The sequence below is a fragment of the Cajanus cajan genome, chromosome 2, assembly GCF_000230855.2.
Source record: "Cajanus cajan strain Asha chromosome 2, NIPB_CcT2T_4, whole genome shotgun sequence".
Taxonomy (NCBI): domain Eukaryota; kingdom Viridiplantae; phylum Streptophyta; class Magnoliopsida; order Fabales; family Fabaceae; genus Cajanus; species Cajanus cajan.
This window is the reverse complement of record NC_138518.1, coordinates 55,754,454-55,779,861: the sequence shown is the minus strand read 5'-3', so window position 1 is coordinate 55,779,861 and position 25,408 is coordinate 55,754,454. Positions and strand designations below refer to the sequence as shown.

The 25,408-nt window shown below is 29.5% G+C and overlaps 2 protein-coding genes and 2 non-coding genes across 4 annotated transcripts; 2 read left to right on the top strand and 2 right to left on the bottom strand.

The window, feature by feature from the left end:
- Positions 1-595: 595 nt before the first annotated feature.
- LOC109804768 (uncharacterized) lies at positions 596-1,663 on the top strand (the record flags this gene model as incomplete). Its single annotated transcript, XM_020366611.3, has 1 exon — positions 596-1,663. A coding segment is annotated over one exon (516 nt), but the record flags the coding sequence as incomplete, so codon positions are not given.
- A 4,131-nt stretch (positions 1,664-5,794) lies between these two features.
- LOC114916318 (U1 spliceosomal RNA) lies at positions 5,795-5,961 on the bottom strand. The gene has a single exon (XR_003804724.1). It is a non-coding gene; the product is annotated as a U1 spliceosomal RNA (small nuclear RNA).
- A 2,739-nt stretch (positions 5,962-8,700) lies between these two features.
- LOC114916319 (U1 spliceosomal RNA) lies at positions 8,701-8,861 on the bottom strand. The gene has a single exon (XR_003804725.1). It is a non-coding gene; the product is annotated as a U1 spliceosomal RNA (small nuclear RNA).
- A 6,264-nt stretch (positions 8,862-15,125) lies between these two features.
- GDC1 (Ankyrin repeat family protein) lies at positions 15,126-18,789 on the top strand. Its single transcript, XM_020367064.3, has 2 exons — positions 15,126-15,473; positions 18,406-18,789. Exons 1-2 carry the CDS (start codon positions 15,213-15,215, stop codon positions 18,658-18,660), a joined length of 516 nt encoding a protein of 171 aa, XP_020222653.1. The 5' UTR covers positions 15,126-15,212; the 3' UTR covers positions 18,661-18,789.
- The last annotated feature ends 6,619 nt before the right edge of the window (positions 18,790-25,408 follow it).

The window sequence follows — 25,408 nt, the reverse complement described above, 5'->3', positions numbered from 1 at the left end:
GATTTATTCATCATTTCCATTTACTTTCAATCAAGAATTGTTAAGTGGTAAACTAAAGCTACTCATGGCCTGATTGTATAAATTTCTCTAGAAGCATTTCTAGGAGAGAAAAATAGGAAGAAAAATTGAAATAAACTCCATAAGCTAAAACTAGTTTATGCATGGGTTAAAAATAAAATTTTGGAGAAATTAATAGAAGGGAGTTTTTACAAATTAGTTTATGGAGAAGTTTATTTCATTTTTCCTTTCTATGTTTCTATCTTATAAGTATTTCTGGAGAAGTTTACTTAAAAATCTATTTATTACTTATTATAATTTGCATACACTAACTGGGTGTATTGTTAACTCCTGCAAATTTACATCTTTCAATCCTGAATTGTTAATTGAAAGATTATGAACATGTTTGTATACAAACTTAAAAGGGCTTTTAAGAGTGTTTTACTGTAAAATACTCTATTTCCTATAGAGAAACTCTCAAAAATGTTTTTAAATTTTATCCAGATAGACACTGAGTTATTGATTGATTTGAATGTACTATTTACATGTAGAGATCATTTGGTAAATTTTCTGATAATATTCATCTCAGAAGCTTTGAACATTTGGGTCTTTGATCGGAGCTAAGAAGAGCATGGAAGGTATTAAGGGCGATGAAGGAGCAGTCACAGTAGGAACCACCGGAACAATCAGCTTGTTGATGACAAGGGAATTGGATCAGATCTCTTCTGTTCCACACCAGCAGGTATCTTCAACAAGTAAACCTCGAATATCATTTTCAAGTGGTAGTACTACGCCAAAACGCCCACAATCAAGAAAATCATTTGAAGCTAGTAGCAGCAGCAGTAGAAACAACATCATAAACCATATAAGTCCTGGAATTGGCCACAAAACAAAAGTTAATGGCAAACATACCCATCAAATACCCATGCTTGGTTCCAATAACGTTGCATTGGAAACAAGTCCAGAAGTGAAGAAAAAAGATAAAAAGAAGAAATCTAAAATTGTTGAAGTTGTGGACATCAAATGTGGTTATGTAGATAAAGCTTGGGCTAGCCCTATAACAAATTCTCTCAAGAAGTTGGGTTTTTCTAAGCTCTCTGAGAACATTACCTAAAGCTGAAATTTTATGTCAGACTTCAGGTTCTTGTAGCTGAAAGCGGAGGTGAAGTTTGTCTTACTGTTGTCAGATACATCTACCACAGAACAGATTCTTGGTAGGAGTTTGCTACTTGATCGCTTTTTCTTTGTACTTTCTACTCTGGATACAGTTGTCGGTCTGGAATCAATACTAATTGAGGAATCTATGTTGATGGTTTGAGACTTGTTCTTCTGTGACCAGTCTTGAGAATTGACTTTGAGCCGGCTGAAGTACTCAATTTCTTGCATTAGAAGGGATCCAACTGTACCTCTTGTTCCTATTTCTACAGGAGGAAATTCAGCCATCTCTATTGTGTTGCTTGTGGCAAGGATGGTGGGTTTATGCATGCTTTATTTTGTTGGTGTTAAGGAGAAAGCAAATCTTGTGATTGAAGAGGGGTGGTTTGTTATATTTTTTTGGTTGTGAACTTTTCCACAAACTGTGGGACATTTTCTTAGGTTTGAAGAGACTTGGTTTCACAAGAACTCTCCACCTATTTATATGAAGTGCTTGGTATCTATTTGTATAGTTGGTGACATAGTCTTTGCATTCATGTGCTTCTAGTTTTACACTTGAGCTCCTAACTATTGTACTATACTTGTAACTTCAAGTTTCATCATGTCTAGTCACAAGGAAATTAGGTAACTATTTGGGAGTCTAGTCTGTAATTTGGACCATAAGTTCACATGAAAGAATTCAAATACTTATTCATTGCTCGTACAATTTATAATGTGTTGGAGAAGTTATATAAAAGAAGTTTTACAGATTAACTTGTACATAATCTAATTTTAGGTCTATGGAAAAACGTATTTCATCTTTCTTTTCCATTTTTTCTTCTTAAAAGTGTTTTCAAAGAAGTTTATCAAAACAAATCTGTACTCAATGATAGTGCTTTAATTATTTTCAAACTAGGATTTTCAGTTTTCTGGTTCCACTGTTTATAATTAGAAGATTTAGAAAAATGAAGAGAGCATTGAAGATTGGTGGTAGGAAAATCAAATTGAGGGATTCATGATTCATATTTTTTTTTTTCTACACCCAAATTTGCTAATGTCCCAACTTGCAACTATGTTATTATCATTGTGCTTTTTAAATCTGGTTTTGATACATTTTAGTTATCTACATTATGGAACCTATTTCTTACTTACGTTCTTTTTATTTTGCTATTCGATTTTGTTGTCATCCACACTTTACTTTCCAAAAAGGACTCCGTAAGTTTGAGGGACTTGTGCAATCTGTCACACTTTGTGGACCCTCTCTACTGCCTTTGTTTGTAGTGGAGTCACTCACGGGAATTCCCTTCATTTGCATGTGGACTTCTTGGACACAGATGCCTTTTCACAAGATAGAAAACAAAGGTTCTCACCAAACCTAAGAAAAACTTTCATTCACTAGGGGGACCAGTTCCTTGCCATTTGATCTATATTGTGCATTCTAAGAATACCACACTTAAGCTTCTAATTCCAAGGAGAAATTACATCATTGAGTTTTAGATAAGTTTTTTCGGAAGCACTTCTAAGGAAAAAATAGGAAAGAAAATCTAAATAAAACTCTTCATAAGCTAAAATTAGCTTATGCATGAATTAAAAAGAAGGTTTTAGAGAAATTAATAAGAGAAAATTTTTACTACGTAATTTATGTATAAGTTAATTTTAGTTTATAAAAAAAATTATTTCATTTTTTTCTTTTCTAATTTGTTTTCTTAGAAGTGCTTTAGAAGAAACTTATCCAAACATAACTATTTTCATGCAAAGGAATTGATCAAATCAACTTGGAATAAGTGAGTAATCCTAGTTGCCTAAATTAGTTAAAAGATAACTGATTTTGTGAGTGCTTCGATCAGTTTTTAGCTATGGTAATCTAAAGGGTCAGTCATGACTACTGGCTATTTTTCTTCTTCTTATGGTATATTAATTTTTGAAAAATAAAATTAAGAATTAAGATTCAAAAATTCTTTCTCTCTGACAGCAGAGAATCCTTATCTAATGGAAAGTAGCTACAAGGACAATTCCATTGTTATTTTCAATCATTTGTCTCTGTATTCTTAAAGTATGATAAACTTTTCTGATTCTGTTTTGCATGTGACAAACATCTCATTGGTAAAAGACAATTCACACGTGACTAGTTTTCAATGGCATTAGCATAATTTGAAGACCCACTTCCTACTTTACATTGTTATCTTTTAAAGCTACCTTTAAGATATATTTCTTTTGATATAAATTATTTTCAAATATTTAAGGACTAACAAACTTTTGCAAGATTTTGTTTGCCCCTCAATTTTTGGTAACATTTCTAAATTAGAGTAAGATATAATTTCAGACAAATTCGGACTTAATCACCAATTCCTTTTAAAGATTTTTGGTAAAATTATGGACTATTTATCTCATTCTTGCACAAATGCACATGAAAGGATATGAAATATAAGAAAAATTAATTTAATTTCAAATCTTAGCTAATACTGGTTAATGTATATTGCTGTTTAATCTTAAATTTTGTTATGTGGGCCTTTTAAGGTTGACTACTTGTGAATAGTGTAATTGGGGAGAGAGGTAACGAAATACTAAATCATGTTCTAGTAAGGTTGAAAGATAAATTATGCTTATCAGTGTTTGCACACTTTGGATTTAGAGTGGATAGTGTAATTTAAATGAAAACCGTTATATTAGCATGCAGTAACCTAGAAACAACTCAGACCAGGGTCAGTGTGGGATGATATTTTGCATTTTTCTGAGAAATTTAAGATAACTTTTGTTAAAATAAATGGAATTTGTATACAAACTTAATAATGAGCTCATTGGGTGGATACCCACCTAAGATTCAAATTGAGGTGATGAGGCCCCATGGATGCTTCAACATGAAAGTTTTAAGCTTAGTTACAAAATAAATCAAGTTGGTGTTGTACTAAACAGTATATTACCCACTCAGATTTGTGATACCAGTGATCAATTATTGTGCTTGCTCAAGATGAACTAAACAGTTTTTCTATACGAATTCTTTCTATGAAAATATATTCATTAAAATACAAAAATACCAACAGAAAAAACTGTTTAGTAAAAAAATTAGGTTCCAAAAGTAGAATATAGTTGAAAGACAAATTTCCTAAAAAGTTGCAAAAATTATTTGAATACTAAGAGAAATAATCTTAATAATCAAATTAAGATGCTGCGGGATCATCCTAAAAGGCATGATCACCGATATGTCTTCCATTGATCACAAAAATTTACAGTCAAGATATGTCTTCCATTGATCACAAATACTATACACACATACACATTTAGATATTGTCCAAAAAGTCTTACTAATAAAAACTACTCATGAATACATTCCATGGTAACTAACTCATAAAATTCAGTCACACTCTAACATGTTAATCTAACTTTGACAACTTATATTAGAATCAACCTCTGACATGTTAATTTAACTTTGACAACTTATATTAGAATCAACCACAAAAATGTTAAATAGCAGACACAATTTTGACATGTTAATCTAACTTTGACAAATTAGTACAATGGAGGTCACTCTCCTAGGTCATGAACCTTATTGATCATCCATTAACCCCATCCAGGTAAGTATGTTGCCAAGTGTCAATCATTTCTTATTTGTAACTCATTCTCTGTGCTACTCTGACAAATCTTTTCAATGTGGGATTCTTTTATACAAATTGAAGACCAGCGAAAAAGTGATCTCAAGTTGTAGCTTGCTCTGCTAAGGGATATAAGCAATCAGTGGAATTACATCTGAAAAAGAAATGATTTGGTTGACGTTCCATTATTCTTCTTCTTATAGGATTGTGGCATGATTCATAGTTTTAATTTTTTTTTAATTAGTGTTGGAATATGAAGGATCATCTCCATCATAGAATAAAAACTTAACATTTTTCAATTTCCTTTTAATGTTTGATGATTGATAACCTATTAACTTTATTTCTGATATAAATTTGACAAATTCTTCTACATTATTCTATGCAGTTAAAAAGAATTATTCATCCTCCATCGAAGAGGAAATAGGAAAAGGAAAAACTAAATAGGTTCCCCCAAAATTGTCAGAGACTTGTGCAGAAAGAGTAAAGAAAGCATCACTAAATTAAGCTACAACAATTTCACTTATGGTCATATTTCATGTTTCAGATTATAATTAAAGGCTAACAATCCCATAGGAAGTTATAATCATATTTCCTGTTTCAGAAGTGAGTTTTCTCAAGCAAGATTTAACTATGCAACACAAAGGAAGGGAGAAAAACATTTCACACCTATTGGAGACTGAAATACTTATGCACTCTTGCTCATAACCAATTATGTTGTTAAGATTTAACTATGTCACACAAGGGCAAGGTTAATAGGTTCAGTTAGCTATTGACTAACATAAAGATGAAAATTTAGTAAGAGAAATATATTGTTGTTTTTCTATTAACCAAGAATTTGTTATATACATGATAAAGGAAAACAAAACAGTTGTAATTGTATAACCCACTACTAGTGGAACTGTCTGTATAGATGCAAGTACTTACCAAAATTAAACTATGTTCACATATTAAGTTTTAAGAAATGAGTAAACACTTCAAATATAATACTGAAAGATTCAAGAATTCAATAAAAGAATAAATAAAATGTAATAACCTGCAAAAACAGTAATTAAAATAAGCTTAAAACTGAACTGGAGGGGGCTGCGCGAACGCAGGCCCCCACTACCACTACCACAAATTATGATGTAGGCTCTGTCACTTGGACAGACCTTAGAGAAGCACCCCTCCTAAGTGCAATGGAGGTCACTCCCCTAGGCCATGGGCCTTCTTGATCACCCATTGACCCCATCCAGGTAAGTATGTTGTAATGAGTCATATGTTTCACTTTTATAGTCCATCCTCCTTGTTACATCAACTCACTTTTCGATGTGGGATTTATTTGTGCAGAGAGCTTCGAAGACTAAATCCAAATGGTCCGTGTGCTTCATCCAAAGAAAAAGCAATATATCAAAGGTAGAAAGTATTGCCTCCAAGAATCAGAACTCCATTAATATAAGATTATAGCTTTAATTTCCCATATCTGTCTCCGATTTTATCGATTGGAAAAAATTCGAACCCGAAATTGATAAACACGAGTTTTTCTGTCTAAATCCGGCGAATTCGGGTGGGTAACTACGGGAACGAGTTAGATTGTCATGCCTAAACCAAGTTTTGATTAATATAGAGTGGTTTTATTATTTATTTAGTTTTAATAAGCTCTAACAGTTTTCTTATATATCCTTGTAGAGAAAGAAAGAAGGCCTCTCTATATTTATTATAGGTAACCATATAGATTAATGGGTGAGGGATTTTATTTATTATAGAGTGAGTAATTTTAAAATATTTTATTTAAGAATAAAATTATTCAATTAAAAGTGAAAATCAAAAAAAGCGATTACTTAAATATAATATTTATACTTCTATACTTATTTGGTGTCCATTTTTTTTTCTTATTTTATCTTCAATAATAACACATAATATCTAATAAGTGCACTAATTATTATGAGAGATTTGTTTTTTTAATGGAGACATAAAGTGTTTTTTTTTACTAGTATATATTAAAGATGTTCATTTTTGTACTGTAAAATCCAAACTTGTGAATTTAAGAAATAAGAAAATGGATAGTCACTTATGGTAGAACTTAGAATAGAGCTCTGTTTCTCAAAGTCATAGACTTCACTTAAATGTTTTTGTTGAGGGATTCATTTAAATAGAGAGCTTTGAAGACTGATGCCAATTATACAAATGATCTCAAAATTACATGGTTCTAAATGACTTGTATAGGACTAGTAAATAATAATATTTGCTAAGATTAATGTAGCAAATATGTTGACACCTTTTGATACTAGATAGAACATAATACCTTTGATTTTATGTTGATCTCACTAGGCAGAACCTTGAGAAAAACAACGGAGTATTGATAAATATACTTCTAAGAGTTAAACTTCAAGTTTGGAATAACAGCATAAAATTTTTTTCTCCAAAATGAGGGTTAAAGTTAAACCTACTCTATTTTGCAAAAAATAATAGCCACAAACTGCAATCACTAAGAGAACGAAATTTAATCATTACCCGTAAAATATAACAAAAAAAAATCTGTGTGGAATGTAATTGGAGGAACCAATTATTTTTGTTGCAATGACAATATGCATTCCCAGGTCTGATTATGGACGGTGTCAATGAAATTAATGACAAAAGCAAATTATGTATACATTTATTTGTAGTTATTATTCTCTTAATTAGGATAATATGCAGAATAAATGTAAATATTGAAGTTTAACTAATTTAGCGGGCAGAAAATCACAGCAAATTATGTGATTTGTTTGAAATTATTTTGTACTTATATGAGAATTATTTAAGAAGAGAACACACAACTTTTGGCTTGATTCCCTGGATGCATGTCTGTGAAAAAGTATGATGTGTCTTAATAGCAAAAATCACTCAGTTTGAACATTCAAGCTCAGATATATGTCAAAGGAAAATATTTGTGGGTCATGTTGATGCAGCACTCTTCTCTTGAAAAGACCATGATAATTTTGTGAAGAGACAAATTCCAGTTCATGAAACTACATGATGAGACATTTATTATGAACTAGCAATCTAACGTATTCAGTCCAATCTCATGGTGTACCATCATTGGATGCATGTCTCAATGATCTGTTACGTGAACAACACCTTCATACACAAACATCATAAAATATAAATCATCTACTGTTCCTGTGACATACATATCACAAGAAAAATCAAGAAGTCATGACATAAATTCTATTCAATATTTTTTTCTGCATGTTATTTAGACATTATGTTTCAAACTGTCAATAAAAAAGATATGCAAGACTGCAACTACCGGAAAAAAAAATATGGGCTACTATTAAGGAATGACTAACAAGGCCACCAAGGTGAACTGCAACAACTTTTACAACCATAGATGATTGGTCTATTCCTAGTAGTTCTTCCAACCTAACACCTGTACAACAAAACATTCCTATTGCTGTTCCAACTTTAACCGATGAAAAAACATTAAAAAACTTGATTGTTGTAGCAGATGATTCTTGGTTTTACATTAAATTCTAGTTTACTAAGTAACCACAATGCTACTTAAAATCTATTAAAGATAAGCAGCAAAGCATATAAAATAGATATATATCATTGAAAAATGAAGAAGATATAAAAATAAAGGAATAATATATTTAGTCTAAAGACCTCAAAAATGATAAAAGTCCTCTGCATCAGCCAAACTCTCCCATCCTCTCCTTATGCAGCAACTACATGAATCTGTGGAACTACATGAATCTGTGGTTTTCTCCTTCTCTTAGTCAGATTAGTAATTAATAATTATCACACGAGTTAGCATGATTCACGCATACTAGGGTCATTTAATTTCAGTTCAGAGACATTTTCTTACAATTATTAGACTTCCCTATTGCTGTCAAAATCAAACTTCTTATTCATCTCTATCAAAGTGGAAATAAGATGAACACCTAAATGTATTTCTTAAAAGCTTAAAAAGTTTAAAACTAATCTAGAAGAAAACAAAAATTAAAAACTTAAAACTGAACAGGAAGGGGCCGCGCGAACGCAGGCCCCCACTACCACAAATTATGATGTAGGCTCTGCCACTTGGACAGACCTTAAAGAAGCACCCCTCCTAAGTGCAATGGAGGTCACTCCCCTAGGCCATGGACCTTATTGATTATCCATTGACCCCATCCAGGTAAGTATGTTGTTAAGTGTTAATCATGTCTTATTTGTTACTCATTCTCTGTGCTACTCTGACAAATTTTTTCGATGTGGGATTCATTATGGTCTCAAGTCAAGTTGCAGCTTACTGCTCCTAATGGAAAAACAATGTGGATTACATCTATGGCAAGCTTATTATTGGATTACTGCATAATTAATAATTATGAATAATTTTTTATTAATGATGAAATATGAAGTATCATCTCCATCAAAGAATAAGAACAATATTTTTCAAATATTTTTTTCATTGTTTGATGACTTATAACCTATTAACCTTATTTCTTTTGATTATAACTTGGCCTCATAGTTTGCTATTCTGAACATTTCTTTCATCCCGACCCTTAATGTTATTTTTTACGTTACACATGGCTCCTAATATTAGTATATTATAATATGATTAATTTATTAATAAATCAGAGTGGTGCAACGGAAGTATTTGTTATTTTTTATTTTTATTTTCTTTTTTTATAAATATTTAATTAGGATGAAAAATAAACCCCTTGGCCAGTCCGCTAAAAACTGAGGGAAGGATTAAGCATTCTAGTTCGCTTGTCCCCCAACTAGGTCAAATGTAGTAGATTGACTCACTTATTTGTTTTTTATATTTTAATTTTATCTTTAATGCTAAGTTTAAATAATTTGTTTATTTTATATATATATATATATATATATATACAATTTGGCATTTTTTATGCAATAAATATGTTGAAATAACTATTTTTATTATAATTACATATCTATTTTATTGTGCACCATATTAGAAATTTGTTGTGCACCAAATCAAACAAAATTTATAGTGATTTGAGATTTATCCTATTATTTAGGTATACTAATTAATGTGAGTTTTTTGGATATTGAGAAAGAAATATATTGAAAGAGATATAAAAAAAAGACATTTTTCCTTTTTTTTCTCCTTTTTATATTATATTTTTATGACTAGTTGGTCCGCCAACCCATCTTTAGGTGAGACAAGTTAGGGCAGGATATCCAACTTGTATTTACTTAGTAGGCAAGCCTAACCCGATTATTTTTTGTTGACTAACAGCGGTGTATATATTTAATAGTGGTTGTCCATCATTATTGTATATATTTCACCTAATACTATTCCTTATTTATGATCATTTATGCCTATAAATATATTATTTTATTTTTAAAAATAATATAAAAAAAATCTTCATTCTCTCCCTTATATTTTTTCTTTATCTTTTTTATCCTTTCTCTTCATTGCTATATATATATATTTTGCAATTTATAGTTTTATGTTGATTTTTATAACACATTAACACAATAATTTTTCTTTCATTGGTGTTGCAACCTGTTAGACAAAGTTGAAAAGATTTTTCTTGAAGGAAATCATAGTTTTCAAATTCATATTACAAGGTTTAGTATTTTATTAGAATTATATTTTGTCTTTATAATCATATTCTTCGCATTATGTATTTAATAGAATAGTTGAGTTGTTTATCTAATTGTGAAATTTGTTTAAATACTATTGATTTTGAAGACGAAATCAAGAAAATAAATGATAAGAATATTTTGCAATGGTCCAAAAGACATTGTCAAATAAAAAAAAAATTAACAATATTTTTTCTCATTAGAAATGGGAAAATGGTGCAAAAATGAAAATGAATGAATAATTTTTTCACTAGAAGTAAGAAATAATACGAAAAGTGAAAAAAGAAAATAATTTTCACTAGAAGTAAAAAAATTTGTCCAAAAAGTAAAAGAGAAAAAGATAGATAAAGTAGCAAAAATGATAGGAATATACTATATAATGTTTGATCTATCAATATAAATAAGCAATTTGGATCCTCTCTTGCAATTTTCTCTCTCCAGCCTCTCTCTTGCAACATTAATAGCTATTGGATATATCTAATGACTCAAATTTAATCTTATAATTAATGTAACTTCTTAAATGATTAAATTTGAGCCATTAAATATATCTAATTACTATTAATGTTGCAGGAGAAAGACTCGAGAGAGAAAATTACAGGAGAGGATCCAAATTCATAAATAAGAACATCACCAAAAGTGAAATAATTTTGTCAAGGCTATAGTTACAATGTCAAATAACATTTGGGATACTTATAAGTACTGTGGATAGTGAAGTGATCCCTAGGTGTGAATTACTAAAGGACTTGTGAGTACTCCTACATTTGTAATTGATATCATTCTTGATTGAATTGGTTAAAATAATTGAATTGTTATGTGTTTGGATACAATCAAAGTTACACATCATTCAAACAAGATGATGGACATATATTTGTAAACACACAATTGTCTTCATTGGTAAGAAGTCTTTTGGGTGATAATCAAAAGCAAAATTATGAGAACTTAGACCCAAAGTAGACAACATTTGGAGATCTTATTATTTGATTATGATTTTTATAGGAATAATATAATTTAATGAAAATATGATCAATTTTTATTTTTTTTAGATATAACATTTATAGGGAAAATATTTTTTTTTCCTGATTTTTAGCATTGTTTTTTCCCTTAGAGTCAACCTAGCAATGACATAAATATATTTTTATAAATGATATTTGAAATTATCTTTATCATTTTATTATTATACATTATAGTGAGAAAGATTTACTTTTTTTTAAAATAAAAGAAAGACATAAACACCAAGAGTTATGATTATTTCAAAAGAACATATGATTGTGTTGCATAATTGCTAGTAATTGATTTTAACGATTTTTATTTTTCTTGTGTCATTTATTTTCTAAAATGATAAAGTAAAATGTTGTTGAGATATGTCTTGTAAATGTTTTTCTTTTTGTACAATACATTTATTTCTAGATTATATATGTCTTTATGATATAAAAATTAGTGTAAATTTGAAATTAAATTTGTGTTTAAAGATACATAAAGAAAAATATTATTTTTACAATAATTTCTCAATTTGAAAAATATGCTAGCAAAATATTTTACATTTTTCATACATCTATTGTGCTCCTAAAGTAGCAATATTGAAAGAAAGAAAAAAGCGAAATGAAGAAATATCCTAAGTTAATTTATTGTCTCTTGAATATTAAATAAATTAAGATTTTTGATGCATGAGACCATTTCAACTAACACTATTTCACTCCCTAAAGTGAATGTAATAATTTATTAAAGGCTTCAAAAGTTTATGATATATGGTACTACATACATAATTGAAGATTCTATAAAAGTTAATATATTATTACTTAAAGAAACAAAGTTACATATCGATAATATATTATATTATTTTAAGTCTTGTAAAAATTTACTAAGTTCAAGACATTCATCTACATTATATCATATTAAAACAATCAATAAAGGAAACGTAAAGTACTTTGAAATCATGAGACTTAACTTGAATAAAATAGATATTGGAAAAATTATTATTTTTCATGTGGTTTGTACAACATACATACATACATACATATATATATATATATATACATATATATATATATATTAGTACAATTTAAATACATTATCGTAAAACAAAAGTTTACAAATAAAAAAATTTATTATTTGGCATAATTGGTTAGGCTATCTAGAAAGTCTATTATGATATAAAAAATAATTAAAAATTTATGCAGACACTTATTGAAGAGCTTGAAAATTCTTCAATCTAATAATTTATTATGTCCTAATTGTTTATGGGAGTTAATAATTTGATCATCACTAGATAATTGAGAAAGAAAATTTTATATGTTTAGAACAATTTGAGGGTGATATTTGTAAACCAATACACACATCATGTGAATCATTAAGATATTTTATGATTTTAATTGATTTGTTTATTGTAAATTTACAACTCAATGCTTGCAAGATTGTTACCTTAGATTAACAAGACTAAGAGTTTATTTTTCTAATTTTCCAATTGAGAAAATTCATCTTGATAAAGCTGGTGAATTTACATCTCTTGTCTTTAATGAGTAATGTAAGTCTATTAAAATTTATATTGAACATTATGTAACACATGGTCATACATAAAATGAAATCTAAAATTCATTTATTAAGCATCTAAATAAGACTATTACTCATGAGATCAAAATTTTCAATGTCTACTTGGGGATCCATAATCTTACATTTTGTAGTAATAATTTTGCATCAAACCAACAAGTTATCATAAGTTCTCCTTTTTATAATTGATTTTTGGTATCCAACCTTATATTTCTTATTTAAGAACTTTTGAATGTGTTGAATTATTATTCTACAATACGCCAAGATGAATCCTCGAATTAGGTTGAATTATTATTATTTCTATTACACATTGGTCAGTGTAATAGAAATGTAAGAACAATGAAGGTGACAGTATTGTATATGTTTAAGCATCGGCAAAAATGGTTGAATGCTTGCATTTGTGCCCAGCTATTAGGATGTAACTAGGTCAGCGCCACGTTTAGGATCCTTAAAACCCCCAGGTGAAGTTGTCAAACGGAAACTTCACTTTCAAATCTTTGAACGCAATCATACATATAGAACGAATCCATGTTTGGTGCAAGCTTGCCTAGGAAGATGTAATCGGGGTTTGGGGACGCATCGTTATGACACTCAATGGTACTTATCGGGTATGGATCCTCCGTAGCATTGAATGTCAAGCACTTGGTGTATTTTAGCAAATTGGCAATCACCCAGACATCCTGATACCGAGAAAAGTAAGCTGCCACCTCTCCCAAGTGTACCTCAACACTTTGGATGAGCCATACTTTTTTCGGCTAGACACTCGCTTGGGTGCAGGTCGACCTGTCAAACTGGTACTAGTAGAAGCTTCTTCCTAGCTCTTTTCGTCGCTCTCGCATTGTTCTTTGGTCCCACTGTGAATCGACATCACCTTGGGATCACCCCTAGCGAACTTCACACCCACACTCACGTGGCCACTTGATGTAGACGATGACAATGACAAAGCATAGGAACTGAATGACGACCCCAAGATAGACAACCTTACCGAAGAATCTTTGATTAAAGCATGACTAGACCTTATAGCCATGATAAAGAGAATTAAAAGAATATACGTACCAATTATAAGCTAATGGGACTCGGCCATCACGACGCACTCACTTGGCTATCACGACGCACTCTCTCAGCTATCAAAACACATTCACTTGGCTATCACAATGTACTCGCTCGGATTCAGATGAAATGACAAGATGGACTTCACCACACACACACACACACATATATATAGCTAGCACTTTGATAGAAGAAGGTAAGATCCCTTCATTGTAACTGTTAGATCTCCAAGATCTAACGGTGTATAATGCATGACTCTTCATTTCAACTGTCTCAATAAGAGTAATCAATACAATGGTTACTAATGATGTGCCTCCTAACATCCCTTACTTCCCACTTTTACCCTTGGTTCAATTTCTCTCTCCAAGGTTGGGAGGCATGTATATCGGATAGGTCGTTTGGCCACCAGACCGACTAGATCGAGATCCTTCAACACCTTGGTAACCAAAAAGATCATGTCATCTATCGACACCTTCAACCACCGAAAGGGATCAGGGTGCCTCTCGACACCCTTGGCAGTCGAAATGACTAAAGATAAACCAACCCCTTCGAAAGTCGATAAGGTCCAAGGACTTACAGACATAGGTAATCCTCAATTATTTTAACTAAGATAATTAGGGCTTAATTACAAGTACAAAATCAATTATCAATATATTACCTAATTGGTAACTCTAACTTAGGGCCCATCGAGATAGGACTCATTAATGTTAGTATAAATAGTTCATATCTCAAGACAAAATTTTTATTCATGACTTGCATTTATTATTCAAAATAACTTATTTGCGCATCGGAGTGCCTTTTATAAGTGTTCACATCTCGACAACCAATTTAGAGAGCGAAAAGAAGTGAAGGCATCAATTGAGAGCAGAGAAATATCTTCACACAAGTACATATAATTTTTAAAAAAATTCACAAATATTTGAATTTTAAATTTTTTATCTAAATAAAATATTTCATCCTAAAGTATTTAATTTTTTTTTTAAAAATTAAACCAATCCATTAAAATTTTAAAAATTACAATAATGAAGTGAAAGGTCCAACAAAAGAAAAATGATCCATCTTCCAAAATTTCCAATCAAAAAAATCTCCAAACTTTTAAGTTTTAGAATATTGAAATTAAAGAAATATTTCAAATAAAATTATTCAGTAAGTGTGAATTGTTTGAATGATTCGGAACACACAGCAAAACTCCCAACAAAGTATTGTGTACGGTGTGGTGGAAAGCAGCGTATAATTCCCCTATCTATCTTCAAACTTCAGACACGTGGGTGGATAGCAAGTGCAAGACAGAATAGAAGTGAAGTGAAAGTGGAAGAAGCTAAGTTTTTGCTTCATAGCTGAACAATGGCTTCCATCCCATGCATCACCCATAGTCCCATCACTTCTATACCCAATGTCTCTCCTTCACTGCGTGTTTCCGCCTCACAGTTTGTGGGCTTCAGAAAGAGACTTGGGTGGGTCAGCCTCACCTCCGGAATTGGGCCCTCCAACGGCTCCCGAGCCACGTGCTGGTTCAGGTTCGGCAAGAACGGCGTTGATGCCGAGGGTGCTGGTATTTATGGCAGCCAGCGCCGTGATGACTTTGACAGAGACGATGTGGAACAGGTTCGTGACACAACTTGTCGTTAGTTATTGTTCACATTTATGTGTGGAATTCTGTCTTGTGCATGTGGTTCTGGTGTACATGCATGTTCATTTCTATTTGTGTGAAGGGGAAACCCTTAGAGGGGAATTCTTATTGTCATTCTGGTGGCTAAATAAAATTGTTCATTTTCTTTGTTTTTATGGATTTCCCGTTTCTCTTTCTCGGGTTTCCATCAAATATTTTCATGCATGCTTTAATGCTCTAGGTTAAGATTGGAATTTTGTAACAGTGTTTTTTAAATAAACAAATGGGGTAGAGGAAGGGAAAAGCAGGCAGGAATTTAATTGAAGAAGGAAAGAGGTAGTAGGGAAGATATATCAGCAATTTTGCATTTCTTTCATAAAGATGGAAAATAGATTTGGGTTGGAATTGCGATGATTTTTATGTGATTAAATTTGTCTGTTCTTTGCCCAACTTTAAGTTATCATCTTTTTCCATATAGTTAAAAAACGGGCCTTGTTATTTATTTTCTTTCTATTAGGAATTTACAACTAGTAAGGATTGAGGAATATGAATGATGTTTGTTGTTTGGAAATTGAAATTGCTGCAACTATGGAGAATTATCCTTATAACATGAATCATTTTAGAGTGACGATGTAGTTGTGAGAACAATTTTCATTGTGATTTTCTATTTTATGTAACCATGCTGAAGACAAACATGAGTACATATTCATTCTAGCATTGAATTGTAGGGTCAAGATCAAACCTTGTAACAGCTTTGTTGAAGAAGGAAAGAGGTAGAAATAGAGATAGTTAGGTGATTTTGTATTTCTTCCATGAAGATGGAAAGTTGATTTGGGTTGGAATTGTTGAAATAATGTGATTAATAAATGCTTAATCCTTCTTGCTCGTTGTCCAACTTTAAGCTATAATTGATTCATCCTCCATTGTTTCATTAAGTGGAATGATGTGAAATGATCGGGCCTCTGATTCATGTATCACTATCACAAACACTTATCATTCACATTGTAATCACATGCTATATAAAGATTGCTCAGGCACATGCCTGCCCATCTTCTGGAAAATGGATAGAAATACATTTGCAATCCATTCATTCTTTATTATGCATTTCTGGTTTTGTATTCTTCAATTTAAACATGTTTCACCAAATTTGTAAAGCATTAAGTATCATAGTCTTATTATGCATTTCTGCTTTGTATTCTTGAATCAAGATGAGAATAATCTCTTTCCATTTCACCAAATTACCTGAAACAAAGCTAGAAAGGCCATGCAAACCTTAGGTCACCACTCTTCCTAAGTGCAATGGACGTAACTAGCTTTGGCCATGGACCCCATCCAAATAAGCACATTGCTCAATGGAAGCCTAAACCTTTACAATGTGGTATTCATTGAAACATGGTGCTTTGGAGGCTCTGCGTATTATCAGAATTTTATAACAGTATACTTTTTCAAAATTAAGAAAACTATAATTAAAGAATGAAAGGTGCAGTGTTTTAGATAGATCAGTAATTTCATATTTCTCCCATGAAGATGGAAGAATGGTATTGGTTGGAATTGCTGTGATTTTACTATGTGCTTAAATATGTCTGCTCTTTTTCCAACTTTAAAGGCATCCTCCATTTTGTTAAAAGCAAGACCTTATAAACATGTCTCATTGAGACTACTGCCATGAAACGACAAAGAAGGTAATGAAAGACAATAGGTGCTGCAGAATTTTCTGAAATGTATTTCATTCTATATCAATTATTTACAGCAGATTGTATACAAATATAGATGCAATAGTAATAATATATAAAAGGAAAAGTATCGGTTGACTTTGTGAAAATTGTTTTGTCTATTCCCACGAATCATGGCAAGGCATTGTGAAGATTTTCTTCTTTTGATTTGCTTGAATTTCCTATGATGTTGTAATTGTGGGATTGACACGTTTGAGGGATTTCTGTTATTGTTTATGAAAAGATCATCTTTGACACTAGCAAAATGATTTTCTTTTCTTCTCAAAACTTATTTAGTAAGTGACAGCAAAAAGCTGAATACTCTATAGAAACAAATATGGTTAGTGTTGGATAACACTTCATTTGAGATGTATGCAGGAGATGTCGTTTGTCTAGGTTAACTATATTGGATGACACTTTATATGGGGTTCTGAAAGTTAAATTAAATGAAGGAATTGAAACTGCAATCAATAATTTGGAAAACTAATGACTAGATTATCAATTACTGAACTTTAATCCTCTCCCCCAGTACACCTATCTGATATAATATGATGATTGATGAATTCATCATAAATTTTATATCTTGAGAACAAAACATATATATATATATATATATATATATATAATATATATATATATTTGTCCTAAATAAATCAAGCAAACACATTGCCTTTTTTTCTCTGCATTACAATGTCTCCACTTTTTTTATGACCTTCAGCTATCTCTAGTAACAGATTTCAAGAGTTTCTTCTCTAAATTGATTTGTGTATAGTTTCACTTGAAACAGTGATATGTTATTGAGTATCGGTCTATATGGATAAACTTCTCTATATGCACTTATAGAACAAGAAATAGGAAGGAAAAATGAAATAAATTTTTCCATAAGCTAAAACTTGCTTTGAACAAGTTAAAAATAAGTTTTTGGACAAACTAATATGAAAGTTTCTATAAATTAACTATGCATAAACTAATTTAGCTTATGGAAAAGTTTATTTCATTTCTCTTTTCTATTTTTTTCTCCTAGAAGTACTTGGGGAGAAGTTTATCCAAACATGTCCCTACTTATCCAATGCTTCATTATCTTTTCCTGTTCTTTTATTGACTTTCCTTAAAATGTAATTAGGTAATTCAGTTCTGGAAAACAAAATAAAATGCATGTGATTGGAAAATGCTTTTATGTTCTAGCAGTATTAATAGACATCATAATCTTTTGCAGTACTTCAACTATATGGGGATGCTGGCCGTAGAAGGATCATATGACAAAATGGAGGCTCTTCTAAGCCAAAACATCCACCCTGTGGACATCCTTCTCCTGTTAGCTGCCTCAGAAGGTGACAAGCCAAAAATTGAAGAACTCTTGAGAGCTGGAGCAACATATGATGTTAAAGATGCAGATGGACGGACAGCGCTCGATAGGGCTAACGACGAAATTAAAGATTTCATTCTTAATTTTTCAGTGCAGAGGGCATGATCTGTTTGTGCCCATTATAAGTGAGTTCAGCTACATAGTTGTTTATATTTTGTCTTTGATAACTTTTGAACTATATTGATTTATATGCTTTGGATAGATCATGAGAATGAAGCCAGTTTGTCTCAATAATCAGTATATACACTAATAACTAAACTTAGACATAGAACATGTTTGGATACAAGCTTAAAAAGACTTTTAAGAGAAGTTTTAAAGAAATACTCTTTATTTCTAGTAGAGATGTTCTAAAAAGTGCTTTTAGACTCTAGCCAAACAGACTCATGGAGCTTCTGTTCATGATCAAGTTCAGTATAGGAAGAAACTTTTTAAAATTTTTCTTCCTATATTTTTCTTCTAAAAGTACTTATAGTGAAGTTTATAAAACATCCTCTTAGCTTAACTTTATGTTTCTTTTCTTTAACATTAAAAATTATTGCGGTAATCTCACGTGGAATTTGAGTCTTCTAAAATTGATCTTAAAATATCTTACTGTACGAGTTTAATTTTGATATCTTTTGTAAAGTGTTAACAAATTAAAATAAAATTGATCTTAAATATAATTTAAAAATTATTCACTATACTATTAATAATTTGTTTTTGGAAAAATTAAACTTTTAATCTCTTATTTCAATATTTGGTTTCAGTTTGTTCTTCTAAGTTTAAGAAGTTTTAAAATGTTTTTGTTAGACTAAATTGGTTCTCAAGTGTTCTTTTAAAATACTAATTTAGTATAAAAAAAATACCTCAATAGTGTATTTGGATGGGGAATTTAAGTGAAGTAATTCATTTATTTGAAGAATTTCAAGTTCTTTGAGGTGAAATACCTTGTTTGGATGGAGAATTTATAAGAAATTTGAAATTTAAGTATTTGTGAAATTTCTTGAAATAGTAGAATTTCAAATTCTTCCAAAAAAGTAAGAATTTGAAATTTCTCATATTTTTTTTATTCTTATTTCACTTATATATTTTATGTTATCTCTTATCTTTTCATGTTTTTAATTATTAAATATTTAAAAATATTTTTAAAATTATTAAATATTATTTAATATTAATTTTTAAAATTATTAAATATTTAAAAATTAGCTAATATTTATTTTTATAAAATTTAATTTAAGAATCTTAACATATAAATATATTTTTAAAATCAATTTTATCATAGTAGAATCAAATTGTCATATTTAAACTAACAATTTAAAATTTGAGAAATTTGAATTGATTTATCCAAATAAAATATTTTAAAAATGATAGAAATTGAAATCATAGTAATTCAAATACCAAGAATTTAAAATTCTTTGAATTTGTAAAATTTCTCATATAAACACACCAAGGGATAGTAAAAATTTTTTAATTTAAAGGATTAAATTAAAAAATTTAAACTTAGAGGACTTTACGAAAAATTATAATAAGAAACTAAAATTTTATTTTGGCTTAAATTCATTGATTAGTAATCTTTTTTCAGAAAATAGGTTTTAACCCTAATTTAACCTTACAACGTTGAAAGTGAGAGTTGTTCTTCTCGCAGTCTATAAACATTTTTTTTTTACTAAATCATTACGTGGGTTATCTAATACCTGTTTCATGTCAAGTAAGAAACATTTCAAGCATGATAATGGGTGCGCTAATAGATCAAACAATGAAAATTATCTTTTGTTTATATGCTATTTTTTTTATTTATTGTATGAATCCAAAATTCAATTAATCATTATTATATTTCTTAATATATAGGAAAATTCATAATGTTAAATATCATAACTATCTCTAACATTTCATTGTAATATTATATTATTCTCGTTATATTACTTATAATTGTTAAAAAATTCAATTTCTCTATTAATTTGTGTCATAAATAACTATAACTTTTTAAAAATTAAAATTAAAAAGTTTACATTACTAATACTAAATGTATTAATATTTATTATATAATTACATATTTAAAAAAAAATATTCAAGTGACACTCAATTGTCATTAGTTATCTTTCATGTAATGCCATATAGATCAACATATTGTCTCAAAAATAAATAAAATAAATAATCACCAATTATGTAACAACAACAACAACAAAAAATAAGAAATCTAGAAACCATTATCTCCAACATATAGATTAAAAATGTTCATTACTACATAAACTAATGTACACTAAGGCCATCATATTTATTTATATTAATTGTAGTGAGTCTCATCTTAATTAATCTCAGAATTTGGATCCTCTCCTACAATTTTCTCTCTCCAGCCTCTCTCCTACAACATTAATAGCCATGTAATATATCTAATGGCTCAAATTTAATCTTATAATTAATGTAATTTGTTAAATGATTAAATTTGAGCCATTAGATATATCTAATGATTATTAATGTTGCAGGAGAGAGGCTGGAGAGAGAAAATTGCAGGAGAAGATCCAAATTCTCATTCTCACTACAAAGAAATTCTCAAATTATAATTGCCTACATCATTTTTCAAATGTTACCTCACAATTTATTCTTTCCACCATTTCAGCACACCTTTTATTTGTTTTAACTAGAATTGAAACTATGTTAAACATATATATTGAATTGAAACACACGTTCACATATATGTATGCGCATAACATATTCCATTGCAAATCACAACAAGACATTTATTTAGTGGTGATTCAACATAATTGCAATTAATTGAATTCAAGCACATTCAATTAAAAATATAATATTGATTCAACAATCACAAATCATATTAAAATCAATATAACATGGCACCAACATTAAACTCATAGGGATATAGAGAATTCTTGTAGACAGTGTTAAAATCATTTTTCACATTGCAACTCTGTCGAACAAATGTAGAATCTTTGAGCTTTTTCAATGACAATGCTTCAATCCCTAATCTTTCGTGTAAATCTCAACCAATTCCATGATGCAACCAAAGCAAAAATAATTATTACAATAGAAATATAATTAATCGAATAAGTAAATAAATAAAAGTAGTAACTTCAGCACCACCTTTTTATAAACAATTTTTTACGATTGAATCATTTGTTGTAGGTAATACACCACTCTTATCATCCATTTGCTCATACGCTTTTGCAACAATACTATGGTGTCTCAACACCTTGTCCACACTTTTATACATCATGCTCCTTTTCTCGTTCACCTTCATAAGTTTCGAAGGATACCAGGTCTCTCACGCTCCAATTCAGAGTTGTGTTGGGAGCGTGTGCATCAAGAACCACTACTCTCATGGCTAACATCATTGTCTTTTTCCTCCATCTTTATAGCTTTCATGTTTAACTCTCACATTCATCAAGAAATTTCAGACTAAGTTATATAGATTGTTGTCCATGGATGCTAAATACAAAAACTAATTTGAACTCTCGAGGTATGTACTGTCCTAAAGAATTTATCCGCAAACTTCCAAGATACAACATGATCTTCCTACTATTAGACTGAGGATGTATAACTAATAAGTTTTTATCCTAAAAAAGAGAGAACAAAGAATAGAAGAGAGAAATGCTTAGTACATGTAATCTCAATATTTATCATAGAGACTTTTGGCCGTTGTGACTATAATTAATCAAGATAATTAATACCAAATAATTTTGAAACGTTTGATCATTAAGATTAATTAAAACAATATTTAAGTCATTATATCTCTTTAAAATTAATATGAATTAGGTTTTTAAATATGTAACTAATAAAATAATTATATTTGAATTTAAATTTAAATTTAAAATAATTTCATAAATAAATTAATCTTTTAAAATATTTCAAAATATACAACAAATCTTACATCATTGATTTGTAAAATAGAAATTGTCCTTATTTATATACACTTATTTAACAATAGTATTAATTGATGTGAGATTAAAAAGGTATTAATTTAGTTGTAGGCTTATTAATCAACTTTTGTATATTAACCACGAACATCTATTTATGCTTGAACATTTTTAGAAGTTTTTCTTCAATAGAGGATGTGTAATTTTTTTTAAAACTTTTTATCTAATTTAATTTTTATTTATCATAATTATTTATGAATTAAACATTAATATTTTAAAATAAATTATCAATAAATAAAAATAACTTTTGGTATAATACAAATTATTTATCATAAATCTAAAATATTATTTGTATATTTAAAAATATTTATGTATATTAATTTTAAATATAATTTATATATTTAAGCATAATATATATATATATATATATATATATATATAATTATAAATTTTAATTAAATTCTATATATTAAACATCAATCTTCAAAAGATTTTTAAGAACTTTTCATTGATGAGAAGACTTTCATAAATCTTTTTAATTGATCATCTAATTCGATTTTTATTTATCCTAATATTTATGAATTAATTTTTAATATTTTTAAAATAATTTATTAATAAATAAAAATAATATTATATTATAATATAAATTATTTATTATAAATTTTAAATATAATTTATATATTTAAAATTATTTATTTATATAAATTTAAAATAATTTACATATTAAAATATAATATTTAAATATATATTTTATTTATTATTAACATATATATATAAAATAGATATTTAACTTTTACCTCGCACAAACTAAAATATCAGTTATATATATGATGGACCCACTTACATAATGTATCTCCAAATGCTAGGGTTGTGGAGAAAAGGAGAAGCATTTTTGTAGTAAATAATGTTTGGAAGCACATTCAATAATAATAAATTAATAGGAGGGTTATGGGTTTGATGTCAGATGGGGACATATGGTGTTTCCCTGTCGGTATGGGAAAGTGAGTGAGGATGTGAAATTGACTTCCCCAAATTTGTCTCTGTTCCGGTCACGGGATGCGCTAGGGTTTTTCCTAGATCAAGTCGCAAAGCCAGAGCATTCGAAAAGTGTAATCTGCCCTCTCATCTCTAGGGTTTTGGGTTTTATGGTACGTCGTTCATGGGCTACTTGGGCCCCGAGGATCAAGGGATTTCCTTAACCGTTAATATTTGGAGAATATCTTGTCATTAAAGATGGGATTTTATCCCTGATATCGGAACAGTATCTATGTGGGAGAGTTAGATCGGATTTTGGCCGAGTTACTCCTGCAGAGCAGACAGGTCGGATTCTAACCGAGTGCACCCATGTAGATGGGTTGGATCGGATTCTGACCGGGACGGTACACTTGCCTTCCAGCCTTGAGCCTATAAGGCGAAAAGGCTTGTAGCTTGGTAACCTAGTCAGGTATTAGCCGAGCAGAAGGTCAAGTCGGATTTTTACCTAAACGGTACACTAGTCGGATTTTTACCTAGACGGTACAGTCTCCTATTGCTACTTTTGCAAATCATAACTAAATTCAACTTTTCAGAATAACAACATGACCCCTTTGGAGGCATCCAACAAATAACCCAATTAAATTATGTAGGATAGATGTTGTACCGTCTTGGCTAAATGACGAGACGTACTCTCGGTCTGGTTATGAAATGGCCCAGGAACTGTTGTTCTAGCCTTTCTGTCTAATAGGCTCAAGGTTAGAAAGTAAGTATACTATTTTGGCTAAATGCCGAGATGTATTCTCGGCCTGGTCGCAAGATGACCCTGGGACAGTCGCCCTTACCATCTTGTCTTGTAGACCTAATGGACTACCGACTGATCTGTCCGATTTGGCTCTCGTTAAAATTTCGATGGTACCGGTCGGTCGGGTACCGAGCGACTAATCCCTATGAGGGATATTTTATAATTTCTTTATTCAATTTTCTCCTATACACTTATCATGACTGATAATATATTAAAAATATTATTTTTAAATTCAAACATTTCGTATATATATTAAAAATTTTAAGAAAATATATGTTGAAATGAAAAATATAAACATATTAAAAATCAAACAATTCTAAAATCAAATGATCAAATATTTAAAAAACAAAAAAAAACCCAAAATCATTTAAATATATAAGGATATAGTAAAATTTCTCTAAAAATAAAGGATTAAATATGTGTCAACTGGAATTAATCGCATTTTTTTTTCTCTCACTAAAATTTCAAATCCGTTTTCCTTTCCGGCGATTTTCACGACACTAAAATTTTTGTAACGCTTAAGAATCGTCAGATATTTTAAATCAACAATAATTTACTTATCATATCAAATTAATAGTCCTTGTAACAATATTATCACTTAACAATATTTGTTGACAAAAAGAACTAGAAATATTCAAAAATAAAAATTAATGGATTAAAAATAATAAAAAATCATTGAGAACTAAAAGTGATTTTTACGAAAAAAAATCACAAAAAAAACTAGGTGTCTATAATCATGTTTGGAAAAGGTTAATTCTTATTATTTTGACTGTTTTTTTTAGAAGGGAAAAGACTTGTTTGAAAGAAAAAAAAATATTGTAAACTTTTGGCCCAACACTGGAAATTTGTAAACATTTTTTTTTCTCACCTAAAACTAAATTCTACATAAAAATGGATTCTTTTTTATATCTAAACAAAACTAAATATCGAAATAACTTTTCGAAAAATTAATCCAAAAAAAAAATAAATATATATATATATATATATATATATATATATATATATATATATATATATATATATATTTTGTTGTTGTAAGTTTTGGGTTAATTTATTTTTATATCTACCTCGAAATTACCTTTTCTATTACTATCTTTTAATTAATTAATTTATTTTCTTTTTCCTACTTTAAAAATATTTAATTTTTATTTTTTATAAATAATCATTCATTATTTTTTATTGTTTATAAATTAAAAAGTATAAAGTGTTTTCTTTTTAATAACTAATA

Bases quoted from the DNA above. Each gene is read 5' to 3' on its own strand.
- GDC1 (XM_020367064.3), top strand. From the start codon at position 15,213: ATGGCTTCCATCCCATGCATCACCCATAGTCCCATCACTTCTATACCC. The intron at 15,474-18,405 runs GTTCGTGACACA...AATCTTTTGCAG, and splicing joins ACAGAGACGATGTGGAACAG to TACTTCAACTATATGGGGAT.